Source organism: Chrysemys picta, chromosome 21 (genome assembly GCF_011386835.1).
Source record: "Chrysemys picta bellii isolate R12L10 chromosome 21, ASM1138683v2, whole genome shotgun sequence".
NCBI classification, from domain to species: Eukaryota; Metazoa; Chordata; order Testudines; family Emydidae; genus Chrysemys; species Chrysemys picta.
In genome coordinates, this window is record NC_088811.1 from 4,854,492 (window position 1) to 4,870,614 (window position 16,123).

Genomic DNA, 16,123 nt, shown 5'->3' on the forward strand with positions numbered 1-16,123 from the left:
CAACGCACCACAACGAGCTACTGTCCATTTAGAATCCTCAAACATTTCCCCATTCAAAGGGCAACTTTTGGGGGTAGATTATTTGTTTTTCTAAAATCAGTGTCGATTAAAAAAAGCTTCTGCCGATCTACATAATGAAAAGTCAATCCACTTAGACCCCCCAAGCTCTAGGCTGAGTATCAGCTGATGAGAACTAACCACAATCTCCCAGCGGTATTTTTTTTCCTACTAAATTAAGGAGGAAAAGTTATATTTTAAATGTTCATTTTTTGTTGTTCTTTGCTGTCTCCACCAGATGGAGCCCAACAGCTTCTAAAATGCAGAGAGATTTTCTCGAACAAGAAATAAACAACCCCAAACTCTGGCGGGCGAAGGGCGGATAGTTTCTGTTAGTAAAAAGGATCAATGTAAAAAATTCAGCTTCGTGGGATCTTCTTAGTCACAGTAGATTCCCACAATCCCTCCCCCACCCTCACCCCGACCCATGCACCCCCAAACCTCCCCCAGTGTCTCTGCTGGGCAGGTCCGATCTGTTGGCTCCATTTTATTTCAGGAGCTTTTGGGATCCACTTACCCGGAGCATGGTCCTGAGAACAGACCGCAGAGCCTGTCTGTGCCTGTCCCCGCTGGGCATTGAGTCTCTGCCCGCTACAGCTCAGCGCGGCCTCCAGGTCCCGATCAGTGACAAGCTGCGGCCTTAGCGAGCCTGGTGCCCCACCCTGTTTTCGGGTGTCCGCCCCAAGGATCCCCCGCGCCCTTCTCCGGGAGCTCCCGGCCCGCTAGCAGGACACAAGCCCAAAGTCCTGGTCCGGTTCAGGTTCTAAGCCAGGCCCAACGGCCCCGCAGCAGCAGCCAAGAGACAGCTTAGAACCAGACCAGCTCGAAAAACTCACCGAAAGTGAAAGTGAAAAGATGCAAGCAGGCCGTGACTTTCCTAGTAGGCTGGTCTTTAGGGTTATATTGTTATACGGAGAGAGACACTTAAGGTAAATCCAGGGTATAGTGGGCACATAGTGTTGACCCTGGAGGGGTCACATAGAGGTAAAAACTACCTGTGCCATGGCTACAATGGGATTTTAAATCCAGATAATTCTCTGCATATAAAAACATACCTGTTTTTCTCCAGCGAAGACACGGCCTATGTTGTTTTATAATGCCCTCTCTTATTCTATGGGTATGTCTATACTACGAAATAAGGTCAAGTTAATAGAAGTCGAATTTTTAGAAATCGATTTGATACAGTCAATTGTGTGTCCCCACTAAGCGCATTAAGTCAGTGGTGTGCGTCCACAGTACCAAGCCTACCGTCGATTTTCGGAGCGTTGCACTGTGGTAGTTATCCCACAGTTCCCACAGTCTCCGCCGCCTATTGGAATTCTGGGTTGAGCTCCCAATGCCTGATGGGGCAAAAACATTGTCGCGGGTGGTTCTGGGTACATGTTGTCAGGCCTCCCTCCCTCCCTCCGTGAAAGCAATGGCAAAAAATCGTTTCTCGCCTTTTTTCCTGTGTTACCCGTCCAGATGACATACCACGGCAAGCATGGAGCCCACTCAACTCACCATCACCTTATGTCTCCTGGGTGCTGCTGGCAGACGCGGTACTGCAGTGCTACACAGCAGCATCCCTTTGCCTTGCAGACAGCAGACGGTGCAATACGACTGCTAGCCGTCGTCATCGTCCCGTGGGTGCTCCTGGCCGACCTCGGTTAGGTAGGTCGGGGACGCCTGGGCAGACATGGGTGCTCCTGGCCAGCCTCGGTGAGGTCGGTCAGGGGCGCCTGGGCAAAAATGGGAATGACTCTAGGTCATTCTCTTCTTTTAAGTTTCATCCAATGGAGATTCAGTCCTGCCTGGAATATCATGTCAGCTGGAGGCTTCTGCCTCAGGCTGCTCTCCCAGTCGGAAGCACCGCGTGGTCGCACCTACCCCAGCCAACCCCTTGTTCCCATGGCTCATGAAGCCTGGACAGTAGTAAGGAGCAGTTCAACTATAGGCTGAGCAAGTGCAGAATGGTGGTAGAATGTGCCTTTGGACATTTAAAAGCTCGCTGGCTCAGTTTACTGACTCAGTTAGACCTCAGCAAAACCAATATTCCCATCGTTATTACTGTTTGCTGTGTGCTCCACAATATCTGTGAGAGTAAGGGGGAAGACATTTATGGTGGGGTGGGAGGTTGAGACAAATCGCCTGGCTGCTGATTACGCGCAGCCAGACACCAGGGCGGTTAGAAGAGCACAGCAGGGCATGCTGTGCATCAGAGAAGCTTTGAAAACCAGTTTTACGACGGGCCAGGCTACGGTGTGAAAGTTCTGTTTGTTTCTCCTTGATGAAAACCCGCCCCCTTGGTTCACTCTACTTGCCTGTAAGCCATCCACCCTCCCCTCCCCCCTTTGATCTCTGCTTGCAGAGGCAATAAAGTCGTTATTGTTTCAAATTCATGCATTCTTTATTAATTCGTCACACAAATGGGGGGATAACTGCCAAGGTAGCCCGAGAGGGGTGGGAGAGGAGGGAAGCACAGGGGTAGGGTAGTGGTAGGGGCACCCCCTAGAATGGCATGCAGCTCATCATAGAAGCGGCATGACTGGGGCTCTGACCCGGAGCGGCCATTTGCCTCTCTGGTAGGCTTGCCTGAGCTCCTTAAGTTTCACGCGGCACTGCTGCGGGTCCCTATTATAGCCTCTGTCCTTCATGCCCTTGGAGATTTTTTCAAATGTTTTGGCATTTCGTCTTTTGGAATGGAGTTCTGATAGCACGGATTCCTCTCCCCATACAGCGATCAGATCCAGTACCTCCCGTTCGGTCCATGCTGGAGCTCTTTTGTGATTCTGGGACTCCATAGTCACCTCTGAGCTCGCCACGCTGGCCAAACAGGAAATGAAATTCAAAAGTTTGCGGGGCTTTTCCTGTCTACCTGGCCAGTGCATCTGAGTTGAGAGCGCTGTCTAGAGTGGTCACAATGGAGCACTCTGGGATAGCTCCCAGAGGCCAATACTGTTGAATTGCGTCCACACTACCCCAAATTCAACCCAGCAGGGTCGATTTCAGCACTAATCCCCTTGTCGGGTAGGAATACAGAAATCGATTTTAAGAGCCCTTTAAGTTGACAAAAATGTCTTCGTCGTGTGGACAGGTGCAGGGTTAAATCAATCTAACGCAGGTCGCCGGAGGGAGCCGCTCGGCTGGGGGGCCCAGACTGGGCCGTGCCTCCTTGCCCCCCCCCCCCGCCACCGCCCCAGCTTACCTGCTGCCTGCCTGCCTGCCTCAGGCTTCCGGCAAACATTTGATTCGTGGGAAGCTGGGGAGGGGGAGGAGCAGGGGGCGGAGTGTTCAGGGGAGGGGGCGAAGACTTTGGGGAAGGGGCAGAGCTGGAGCTGGGAAGGGGCGGAGTTGGGCTGGGGCCGGGGCCCTGTGGAGTGTCCTCTTTTTGTTGTATTAAAATATGGTAACCCTAATAACCCATGTCCTTACACAGTTTGCTGACTCACCAGGGGTGACCACTGGCCCTTCCCTGTCTGAAGCATCCTCAGGAAGAACTATCTGGAGGGGATGAGTTTCTTCAATGGCCTGTTGTGAGGGTTGAGTGTCCTTGATGGGCCATCCACACCTAGCTGTGTAGCCTTGATGTAAATTCTATCATAGGAGGTGGGGGGGGGGGTCACCCAGGAACACAACAGGTGTGTAAGATCCAAGTACACAGCCAATATTCATAACTTCAGATACAAAGTGATACATGCCTATAAACAGATAATCATACCTAGCAAATCAAAACTTTTCCATCAACACCTTACATGATACAAGCTGTATAAGATCCATTGAAATTATGACAAAATGGTAACAACAGTGATATAAATGGTCACCGTTCTTATACACAGCATCACATCGGCATAGAACATCTTCACCAGACGCACTGCAGCGCATTGGTACAGCTGCAGCGCTGTACGTGTAGACGTGGCCTTAGAGGGAACAGATGAAGTCCAGTTAGAACTGTATTAAGCTCTTTATGGGTTGTTTGCGTCTCTGTCAGCGTGCCCAAGGAGCAGCCAGCAACACTCTTGTTTTTAGTGATTTTAGTCAGTTTCACTCTCAGGTTGTTCCTGCTTTGATGTTTGATCTTACAAAAAGTGTAGGTGAATTTTTATTGGGATTAAAAATAAATTGTAGAAACATTTCACTCCTCCTTGAACACTCAGGGGAACGAAAGATCTCGTTGTGTACTAACAACTTTCTGCTGCATCTTAAAAACAACAGAAAATCATGAAAATATTTTTCTTGGGCTTTGCATTGGGGCTGAATTTGAGTAGACACCATTCCTTAAAGTGCAAGTCTGTGTGAACAGCAGAGATTATTCCCCGGAGGTGTCCGCTTTCTCTCTGTTATTGCCCTCCTGACTTGGTTTTATAACATGGTACTTTTCTCTGAGGATCTCAAAGCACTTCTGTAAAGTGTAATTTTCACAAGCAGACCCCTGTAAGATACTGAAGGCGGTTCTCCTCCTTGTACAGGGAGATGGAAACTGGAGACACCACACGGTGAAATAACTTGTCCAAAAGTCACTCAGGAAGGGGCAGCACCAAGAAGAGAACCCAATAGTCCTGATTCATAGTTCTCTGCTCTACCCACAATGTAACCTTGTCACATGCTGTCAGTGCTACTAGTGACACGTGAACTGAGGGTTTGGCTACACTACCGTGGTTACAGCAGCTCAGCTAACATGCTATTGTGTAGATCAGAGGCTCTCAAACTGTGAGCTCCATTCAGGTGGTCCGCAGGTAGTTCCCACTAAGGTGCGAGCCTGGGTGGCCGCACATGAGAGAATGAAGGGCCACCCTCCTAATTAGTGGATCCGTGCAGGACCAAGGACTAGAAGTGAAGAAAATGGAGAGCACCATTGGAAAAACAACAGAGCAGCGTAACACCTGCAACAACCTACTACCAAAGCAGGATGGAGAACCTACGGCTCCCAAGCCACAACTGGTGTGTCTGTCATCCTAGCCGGGAGCTTTATGAATGACTACAGATTTTCACTCACTAATTCTTACAGTGCCTCCAGGGAGTCCCTTCCAGTCCTAGAATCTATGAATCTATGAATCATGATCCTCATTTTACAGAGAGGGAAACTGAGGCACGGAGCGATGATGTGATTTGCCCAAGGTCACTCAAGTCAGTGTGTGAGCTGGGAACAGAGCTCTGGAGTTCCAGGTTCCCACTGCGGTGGCTGATTCCTTACATGCTCAGTGCACAGAGGTCCCTGCAGTTGGGGTCACTGATCACAAGCGTGGTTACACTGGGGCTTTATTAACTATCCTGCCTCTGCCTTGACTGACACCTTCGCCGTGACAGTTGTACTCTATGTAGCTTTCCTCTCTCTCCTCTCCCGCCCAAATCAACTGCCAGGCGTGCACAGAGGAAGTTTTCTATTGCTAAATCTTGCTCTGCCCGACTCCCCCCCTTTTTCCTGTCTGAGATCGGCTGCCCAGAGGCATTGTTCTTTACTGGCCCTGTACTGCAAAAATACAAACCTCCCTTACTGGACAGTGAGATAACAGAACCTGTGGACAGGGAGTAGTAATCTGAGACAGGTTAGCTGAGGCAGTTTTGCCTTCATTTATTTATTGCTGGGTTGAATCAAAATTGCAGATAAGGCAGCTCCTCGACTGGCTGAAGATCTGCTCTTCTAGCTAGGTACAAACACAGCTTTACCCTACGCTCCCCCATTCTACTAGCTCCTGCCATACAAGCACCTTACTGAGGTGATGGACTCCGAGGGTGCAAGGGAATCTGTGTCAACCGACAGAACCTGCCAATCAAGCTACAGTTTAGCAGAGCTGGTGGTCTGGGTAGGAGGTTGGCAAGAAAGAACCTAGGAATTCTTTGGTAAAACCCTTCTTGCCCAGAATGCTGTAATCTCAGAGTGCCACAGAGAGGTTTATACTTCTCTGTATGTTCTTTAAACGCAGATAAACAACCCATCAAGCTGGGAGTGTCAGGGTAATTTGTGGATCCTTTTCAGTGCTCAGACTCCAAACTCCAGCCATTGCTGTTTGTTTAATATCTAGCTGGGTGAGTTACAAGGTAAGTAACTGACAGCTCTGAGGAAAGGGATGGTTCAGGGAGTGAGTTTTGGGTCCTTCGTTACTCAGTGGCCTTTGAAAGTGGGCAGGAGAAACCGAGGCTCAAATTGACACTCTCAGTCAATTTACAGCACCAGGTATGAAGTCTCTGATTCCTAGAATCATAGAATCTCAGGGTTGGAAGGGACCTCAGGAGATCATCTAGTCCAACCCCCTGCTCAAAGCAAGACCAATCCCCAGACAGATTTTTACCCCAAATGGCCCCCTTAAGGATTCAACTCACAACCCTGGGCTTAACAGGCCAATACTCAAACCACTGAGCTATCCCTCCCCCACAAATAAGGCAGGAAATATCCAGCTCTAAGAGGCTGCCACTGATTATCTTTGCAGATGAAAAACACTCCAAAAGGGCTACGTGTCGTTAATAAACAGGGATTAACATCATTGAGGGTCTGGGAGGAAGGAGATAAAACAAAACCTGATCTGAGTAGAAAAGCTGGGGCCCTGGAGCCCTGACAGCCGGCTGTGCCGCTTACCTGCTCTCCAGCCCAACGCCCGTCCTGCTCTCCACCCTTCCAGCCATGGTTTCCAGGAAGGTGACAGGACTGAGTGACGTATAAGTGAAAGTTTTCTGCATTGGAGGTTTGTGAAACTAATTTCTCTCCTTTTAAATAACAAAGAGACTATTTGGAATAATAGGGATTTGCAAGGGTTAAAATAATGGGAAAGAAACACAGCAGCAGGCAGAAGTCTGCTGGGATCTTCTAAAACACAGACCAGCGGTCTCAAACTCCTGGCCCACGGGCCGCCTGCAGCCCGAGAACCTCCCCACTGCAGCCCACGGAGGAGAGATGCAGGCAGCCACGCTGTCGGCAATGTTCGCTACATAGGGAGAGGGATAGAGATACCATCATTAGTTGCCTGGCAGCGTCAGCATGGAGGCAGCATCACTTTTTTCCACAATGAATATAAACAAGTCAAAATACCGAACACAACTATCTGATGCACACCTCGCTGCAATCCTGAAGGTTTCAACTGCTCAGTCACTGAGGCCAAACATCAACAAACTGACAGAACTGAAGCATTGCCAGGTGTCTGACAAACACTAAAAACACTAAAAACTAAAAACCCCACAAAAGCCTATGCCCAAATAAATGTGTTAGTCTCTAAGGTGCCACAAGTACTCCTCGTTGTTTTTGCTGATACAAACTAACACGGCTACCGCTCTGAAACTAAAAACTCTCTGGCAGGTGAAGAATTGTATAAAGTTGTATGACAGTTTTAGTATTTCTAAGAAATTCAAAATAAAAAATACAATATAAACGTTTTCTTTTCTGAACACCGTCTTCAGTGACATTATTGGCCCGCTGGGAGGATTTGAGGACTGGCACTGGCCCTAAGGTAAATTGAGTTTGAGACCCCTGACACAGACCCTTCTGTCCTTTAATTATTAACTATCATCTGTCGTTCCCGCCCCCCAGCGGAGGTTCTCAGCGTGCATTACAGATACTAATGATCTAAGGCCTTGGCTACACTTGCGAGTTACAGCGCTGTAAAGACTCCCCCCAGCGCTGTAACTCACTCCCCATCCACACTGGCAAGGCATTTGCAGCGCTGTATCTCCGTGGTTGCAGCGCTGCATGTACTCCACCTCTCCGAGAGGAATAGCAAGTATTGCGCGGCCACTGCAGCGCTGCGGCGCCAGTGTGGCCGCCCAATGCGCTGTGAATGGCCTCCAGAATTATTCAACAATATCCCACACTGCCTGTTCTAGCCACCCTGGTCATCAGTTCAAACTCTACTGCCCTGGCCTCAGGTAACCAACCATGTGACTCACCCTTTACATTCCCCGGGAATTTTAAAAATCCCCTTCCTGTTTGCTCAGCCTATCAGCGAATCTTTCCAGGTGACCATGCCTCCACGCGCCAAGCGAGCCCCAGCATGGAGCAATGGCGAGTTGCTGGACCTCATCAGTGTTTGGGGGGAGGAAGCTGTCCAGTCCCAGCTGCGCTCCAGCCGTAGGAATTACGATACCTTCGGGAAGGTATCAAAGGACATGATGGAAAAGGGCCATGGCCGGGATGCCCTGGAGTGCAGGATTAAAGTGAAGGAGCTGCGGAGTGCCTACCGCAAAGCCCGCGATGCAAACGGCCACTCGGGTGCTCCCCCCGCGACCTGCCGATTCTACAAAGAGCTGGATGCGATACTTGGGGTTAACCCCACCTCCACTCTGAGCACCACCATGGACACTTCAGAGCCGGTGTGGGGGGGAGGAGGTAGAGGAGGAGGCGGAGGAGGAAAACGGGAGTGATGGTGGTGGGCCGGATGGAGACACCTCGGAATCCCTGGAGCCATGCAGCCAGGAGCTCTTCTCGAGCCAGGAGGAAGGTAGCCAGTCGCAGCGGCTGGTACTTGGTGGAGGACAAACAGAAGAGCAGGTTCCCAGTAAGCGGGGTTTTTTTTCGGGAAGAAATTTTTTCAGTGCGGGCTCTTTAGGAGTGGAGGGTTAGGCATGCATGCCTAGATGCGGAATAGTGCATTGATGTGGTTTATCACATCGTGGTAATCTGGCTCGGTAATCTCCTCGAATGTCTCATCCAGAACGTGTGCAATGCACTTGCGCAGGTTTATCGGGAGAGCCACCGTGGTCCTTGTCCCAGCCAGGCTAACGTGTCCACGCCACTGTGCCGCGAGGGGACCATTGCTGCACACAGGCAAGCTGCATATGGGCCAGGGCGGAAGCCACATTGCAGTAGAAGACCCTCCCTGGCTTCCCAGGTCACCCTCAGCAGCGAGATATCGTCCAGGATGAACTCCTGTGGAAAATGTTGGGACAGTGTTCAGTGTAGGTGCCCCCTGAAGCTGTTGGCTCTCCCCAAGGCACAGAAACCCAGAGGACAGTGCAGCCCTGAAACAATCAGTCCCCCTTACTCACCATTTTGAGGCTCCCTTGGGATATGTGTGCTCTGTTTCGGACGGGAAAATTATGCTATTGTGTAGACCCTGTGTGTTTTCTACTCCTTAAGTGCGGGGGGAATCATTACTCTGTCTGGTATAAACAATGCTGCCTCTGTTAAATGTTGCATTTTGCCTATACAGCTGCATCAACCTTGAGACCTCAGCCGTCCCTCTTATCGCCTGTTCAGAGACTGCAAAGACTCAGGAAGAGACCGCGAAAAAGCAAAGAAGACATGCTGCAAGAAGTGATGCGGCAATCTATTAAAGAGAATGAGAAAGTACAGGACTGGAGGGAGAGAGAAAGCAGGATCCGCCAGGAAAACGCAGCGCACCGGCGGCAAAGCACCTCGCACCGGCAGCAAAGCACTGATAGGCTCATAAGCATCCTGGAGCACCAACCAGACGCTATCCAGGAGCTGGTAGCCATGCAGAAAGAGGAGCAGGACCGAAAACGCAAACGCCTCCCCCCCCACAGCCCTTGTCCCAAAACTCTTTCTGTTGTGCCCCACTGTCACCTCCAACCCACTTTCCCCAACTTCCGTGTTCTTCACACCACCTGCTGCCTCCAACACCAGTATCTTCACCACCCAACCCTGAAGACCACGACCCTTACCCTCTGCACTCAACCCCCATCACCATGCAGTATAGCTGCCCTGAAGTGCAGCACTCACTGCACAGCACACCAGACAGGACATACGCAAATCTGTGATTGCACTGTTCCCCACTCCACCCCCTTGTTTCTTTTCAATAAATACATTTTTTTTTCTTTTCAATAAATGGATTCTTTGGCTTTGAAAACATTCTCTTTTATTGCATAAAGTAAAAGACTCCTTAGCCCAGGAAATAAACAGGCACTGCAAGTCTGCTTGTCTGCTTGGCAGACACTGATTCCTATTGGAACTACTGCACTTCACTCCCGTGCAGGGCACCAGATACCACTGCTGGTTTTCAGCCTCAAATTGCTCCCTCAAGGCATCCCTAATCCTTGCAGCCCCGCTTGGCCCTTTTAATAGCCCTGCTCTCTGGCTGTGCAAATTCAGCCTCCAGGTGTTGAACCTCGGAGGTCCATGCCTGAGTGAAGCTTTCACCCTTCCCTTCACAAATATTATGGAGGGCACAGCACGCAGATATAACCGCGGGGATACTGTTTTCGGCCAAGTCCTGCTTCCCATACAGGGATCGCCAGTGGCCCTTTAAACGGCCAAAGGCACACTCCACAGTCATTCGGCACCGGCTCAGCCTGTAGTTGAACCACTCCTTGCTGCTGTCAAGGCTCCCTGTGTAGGGTTTCATGAGCCACGGCATTAACGGGTAAGCAGGATCTCCAAGGATCACAATGGGCATTTCAACTTCCCCTACCGTGATCTTCCGCTCTGGGAAAAAAGTCCCGGCCTGCATCTTCCTGAACAGCCAAGTGTTCCGAAAGATGCGTGCGTCATGCACCTTTCCGGGCCAGCCTGTGTTAATGTCAATGAAACGCCCACGGTGATCCACAAGCGCCTGGAGAACCATAGAGAAATACCCCTTCCGATTAACGTACTCGGATCCTAGGTGGGGTGGTGCCAGAATAGGAATGTGCGTCCCATCTATCGCCCCTCCACAGTTAGGGAACCCCATTTGTTCAAAGCCATCCTCTATTTCCTGCACGTTACCCAGAGTCACGGTTCTTCTGAGTAGGATGCGATTAATGGCCTTGCAAACTTGCATCAACACGATTCCAACGGTCGACTTTCTCACGCCAAACTGGTTTGCGACTGACCGGTAGCTGTCTGGAGTTGCCAGCTTCCAGATTGCAATAGCCACCCGCTTCTCCACTGGCAGAGCAGCTCTCAATCTCATGTCCTTGCGCCGCAGAGTGGGGGCGAGCTCCTCACACAGTCCCATGAAAGTCCCATGATCACAATGTGATCCCACCACTTGGTGCTTGTTTCCCGAGCCCAAAAGCGGCGTTCCACGGTGCTGAGCATGTCCGTGAATGCCACAAGCAATTTCGTGTCGTACGCATTACGTGGCTCGATAGCATCGTCGGACTCCTCACCCTCACTCTCACTGTCACTTTGGATCTTAAGGAATTGTCTGCAGACATTCCACCTAACAATGTGTCCGTGAGGAAGGTGTTACCAGATTTGCCCATTACTTTGGGGTATGCTCATTTATTCGGGTTACTCCTCTGGGGAAGGGGGTTCTTTAATCCTGTCAATGTACTGCTTGTGTCACTTGTGTTTACATATGGAGCTCTACTTCTCCCTTCTGCAAGTTCCCTCCCAATGGAGCTATCCTGCAGGACCTAGGGTCCCTAGGGCTGGGTTACTCCCACCCCAGAACCGGATGAACACCCACACACCCACACGTACATTAACAGAGCAAGTCTGAGCGGCTCGGGTCAATCAACACTGTCAAGCTGACCCCTTATATGTCTCTGGACTCACTGGGCTGGAGGAAGCAGCACTTTTAAGCTGTCTCTCCTTATATGCCCCTGGGCTCCATGGACTGGGTCAAGCAGCACTTTCAAGCTGTTACCCTTATGCGTCCCAAATTTAGCACGTCCCTATCCCCACTCCCCCAACACAATTGTACTGGCAGTAACCTACTCGATGAGCAAATCCCACAGTATTTTGGGCGCTGCAGGGATCTTTAGCTTGGGTAAAAGAAGCGTTGCTGTAGAGTGAATGGGGGAAGCTAAAAACACAAACGAGTAAAGTTCAGCAAGAGAGAGAGAAGCAACCAACTTAACCATAGAAGTTATTTATTGAATAATAGTAATAACTACACAAGGAGAGCTAAACCAACATAACATACATGATTAAAGGTTAATACCTAAGGTAGAAAGGAAAACAGAGAGAGCGAGAAAGAGCGGGGTCTCACCCACTCCATGAGGCTTGAACTGGTCAGGGTTCCCAGATGATGGTGGTAGCTGAGGGTTCTGAATGCTGGGGACAGGTAGAGCCTCCAGCACGATCAGTCAGGAGATGGAGTTCCAGTGGAACTGATGCATAGTTTGGATCTAAGCATCAGAACCCTGACTAGAGGGTGAGTAGGGATTTTTGTAGAGAAATTACAATGGTTCAAGAGAGAACACTAGATTTATTTATAGGTAAACTGATGACTCAAGGGTTTTCTTTAGACTAGACAATAGGAGCTGATCACTCTTGGCTATGGGTGGTGTTTTCTTCCAGGGAGCTCACAATGCAACTAGGCTGCTTCAGTATTTGGATATCAATTAAGGATTCATTACTAGAATTGGTCTGATAACTGCTGAGCTGGGTGTGTGTGCAGGCGTAGGTTCATTAGCATCTGGAGCAGAGATTCCCAGGATGCAGTGCTTCCCTGCTTTTTCTGGTCCCAGAATTCAGTGTGGTTCTCTGTTCTCCATTCTGTATGTAAATTGAGATGTCTTCCTGTCCCATTTTTCATGCAGATGAGGCTGGGGGAGTTGTCTTTGCTCTCCATTCTGTATGCTAATGGAGATGTCTTAATCTTGTCACCCTTGTCAGGAGGGGTCTAGGTGTGTCTCCCAACGCCCTTCACTGCTCTCTGCAAGTTTTCTTCTTCTGATGGGTTTTGGTTTAAGCAGAGGCTGGGGGGGGGGTGGGGGGGTGGTTTTCATGAGTCCGGCTGGATACTGCACCCTGGTTCCCCAGGAACACAGAGATGTCTGGTATCAAAGGCTTCAACATAACAGGCCTTAGCCAGAGAAACTGAGGCCTTGGCTACACTGGCAATTCACAGCGCTGCACTTGCTGCGCTCAGGGGTGTAAAAAACCACCCCCCTGAGCACTGCGAGTGCAGCGCTGTAAAGCGCCAGTGTAATCAGCGCCTGCAGCGCTGCACGCTCGCTTGCAGCGCTGCATGCTATTCCCCTCGGAGAGGTGGAGTACTTGCAGCGCTGGGAGAGAGCTCTCGCAGCGCTGGTGGCGCGACTACACTCGCGCTTCACAGCACTGCCGCGGCAGCGCTGTGGATCCGTGAGTGTAGCGAAGGCCTAAATGATGATGATCGCTGAAATTCAATGAAGGGGGATTTTCAGAAGCCTCCAATCCAATCACAGGTGCAGGGCTGACAATGGCTCCTGCCTTTGTTTGCTCCTAAGTAGCAGACTGCATCAAAGTTCTCCCCACCTGTCCGTTTGACTCATCCTTTAAAATATGACAAAGTAAAACAAAGACATTATGAACATTCAGTTACTAACAGTCAAATGGCTGGTACATTTACCTATCACCTGCCAAGAGTTCTCTTTCTTAGAGTTTGTTTTCTTTTTCATTACGATGAAGTATTATAATAATTATTAATGTCGTTCCTCACTTAGAACAAAAGTATCAGAGGGGTAGCCGTGTTAGTCTGAATCTGTAAAAAGCAACAGAGAACAAAAGTGTAAGTTATATTGTCTGGCATCATTTTTTCCTATAAAAAGTGTCCAGTTTGCTGGACGGATCTTAGACTTCGTAACTAGTTAATTTCACATCATCTTAAACTGTGTAATGCCATAAAAATATAGATAGACCCGGCATAAAACAGCAACTGTTCTAGAAATATCCATTTCCAAACCAAATATGCTGAAAGGGAGACAAGGTACGTAAGGTAATATATTTTCTTGAATATATTTTATTGTGTTGATGGAAGAGAAGCTTTTGAGCTTCCCAGAGCTCTCTTTCCAGGGTGTAACAGCTAAAGGTGGGACAGATTGTTAAGCATAAGCAGTTAACACATGTTGCAATAAACCATTTAAACAAAGTGGGCAATTAACACCTCTGCAAGTCAGAGGACAAAGCAGGGTTAGTAGGTTACAAACGGTTGTAATGACTGGTACAACCGGTGTCTCTGCGGAGTCTACGAGTTAGGGCTAGTCTACACAGGCAACGGTGAAGCACTGCTATGGCAGCGCTTTACTGTGACTTGTGTGGTCGCGGCAGAGCGCTGGGAGAGAGCTCTTCCAGTACTCTAAAAAACCCACCTCCACAAGGGGTGTAGCTACCAGCCAGTGTAGACAAGCCCTTAGTATCTAGCAGAGTTATGAATTTAAGGGAAAGTCTACACTTAAACAGCTGCACCTGAGCTGCTGTAGCGCTTTAGTGAAGACACTACTACGCCAACGGGAGAGCTTCTATGCACAGCCCAGGGAATTGGTTCTGTTGCTTTCAGGGCCTTGCACAGCCACAGGGTATGCATGTGTAAGTGTGGGGGGAAGAGTCAAGTCTCATGGTATCCCCTGAGGTAGGTATTTTTCCCATTTTACAGATGCAGAAAGTAAGGCATAATTACCCAGATCCTCCAAGATATTTAGGCTCCAAACTTCCATTGAAATCAGGAGCCTGAATACCTTTAAAATCAATGGACATTAAGAGCCTAAATACTTTTGAGGATCTGGACCATAATGTTTAAGTGACTAGCTCCAAAGTCACATAGTGAGACACACACAGACACACACACTCTCTCTCTCTTGCGGCAAGCTGACATAGCCATGGCAGAGACACTCAAGCAAACCCCTGCTCCAGGTGCTTGTGCATAGTAAATAAAAGACCAGACAACTCACCCCTGTCTCCTGTGCAGCTGCAAAGAAAAAGAAACAACCTCATCAGAAAACAGTCTGGTGCATTTTGTATTGACACGTTTCTGTATTAATGTCCCAGAGCCAAGTCCTGCTCTTAGACGCAGGCACAGCTCTCTTCGATTCAGTGGGGCCATGTGTGTGATCATCCACAGAATGTGGCCCCACGGTGCAGTAACTGCGCTTTGCACTACACTTAGCAGCATCTTGAGGGATCACCCCGCTGGGAGAGGAAGGTGGTTAGGTGACAATGCTAATCCAATGTGATTTTGGGCTCTAACAATGCTTTGCATTGATACAGCACCTAACTACTAAGGATCTCAAAGAGTTTTGCAAACAGCAAACCACACAACCCGATAAGGGGGCATTATGTCAAACAGCTACACTATGGCACAGGGAAATTGAGCGATTTGCCAAAATTCACACCTCTGGTCATCGGCAGAGCTGAGAATATTATCCAGGCGTCCTGATTCCCAGTCCCCAGCTAGAACCAGTAAACAATGTTCTCTCTTGGACCTGAGAACACGTTCCTCTCTTGGTGGATAAATGATGGGGCAAAACTGAGATGCTGATTTCTGCAGCAGTAGCAGGTTATGAGTAGAGCCCAAACTCCCGTTCCATTAACATCACTGCTCCCCCAGAGAATGAAAAGGGAACTTTGTAAGCACGTATCAGATACAAGCGGGAAAGATCATCAGGAGAGGAGAACTGGTCCAGGTTGCTTGGAGAATGTGAACAGCTGGTATTTCTAGCCACTGGGGAATCTGGCCTGGGAAAAAGGCCGGTTTTGGCCGTGATTTGTGGGGGGGAGAGGATCTTCCCAAGCTGGGCAGGGGGCTTGTCCACTGCAGCTGGTGTGATAGCACAGCACCCTGGACTGGGGACCAGCCAGTTCACCTTGATTAGTAAGTCAAATTTAGGGCCAGTGGATCTTAAAGGCAACCCCATAAAGAAGATAGATTTAGACTCTCACAGGGATTCTCAGTTTGAAGAGGCAATTCCAGTTACAGGTTGGCATGTTCCAGGGTGAAACATAGACCAATGTGCCAAATACAAATTCTGCCAATCTGACCCCTTTAGAGACCTTTTGACGGGTTTCACAGGTCCCACGCTTTTCTGACTTACGTGTTCCCCCATATTTCCTCTTCCCCCTCCTCCATAAAAAGAACACTGTTCCAGCAAATGCAGATAAAAGTGAGAGAGCAAGGACTATTAGCACTGCTATCGCTGTGGTAGAAAGGCCTCTTTGTACACAAACTGCATCAGAAGTGGCTGTCCCAGCCTTTTCTTCTCTCATCCCTTCCTCTTCACACCTAAGATGAAGGAAGACATGTTATTAAACGTGTCAGCGTATCCACAGCCTTCTCACGGTCTCGGGGTACCCATCATTCCACCAGGTGGATTCCTTAATATAGTGGATCAAATATGACAAGACCTCATCCAGATTCTGGGCCTGATCCTGCAGTCTCTGGCCAGGCCAAACTCCCACTCATTTCAAGGCTGCAGGATTTGAGCGGTAGACACCTGCACATTGGAAAATTAAGTT

General features: G+C 49.2%; 2 protein-coding genes across 2 annotated transcripts in view; both read right to left on the minus strand.

Annotated features, from left to right (window-relative positions):
• LOC101933968 (tumor necrosis factor receptor superfamily member 14) overlaps nt 1–16,123 on the minus strand; it is a 76,709-nt gene that overhangs the window by 26,225 nt on the left and 34,361 nt on the right. The window lies entirely within an intron of this gene.
• LOC101948384 (tumor necrosis factor receptor superfamily member 14-like) overlaps nt 1–16,123 on the minus strand; it is a 51,137-nt gene that overhangs the window by 26,225 nt on the left and 8,789 nt on the right. The window contains exons 6-7 of the mRNA XM_065575183.1: nt 15,703–15,890; nt 14,563–14,579 (exon numbers count right to left, since the gene is read on the minus strand). Of these exons, the coding sequence (XP_065431255.1) occupies nt 14,563–14,579; nt 15,703–15,890 (205 nt within the window). The remainder of the gene's footprint in view (nt 1–14,562; nt 14,580–15,702; nt 15,891–16,123) is intronic.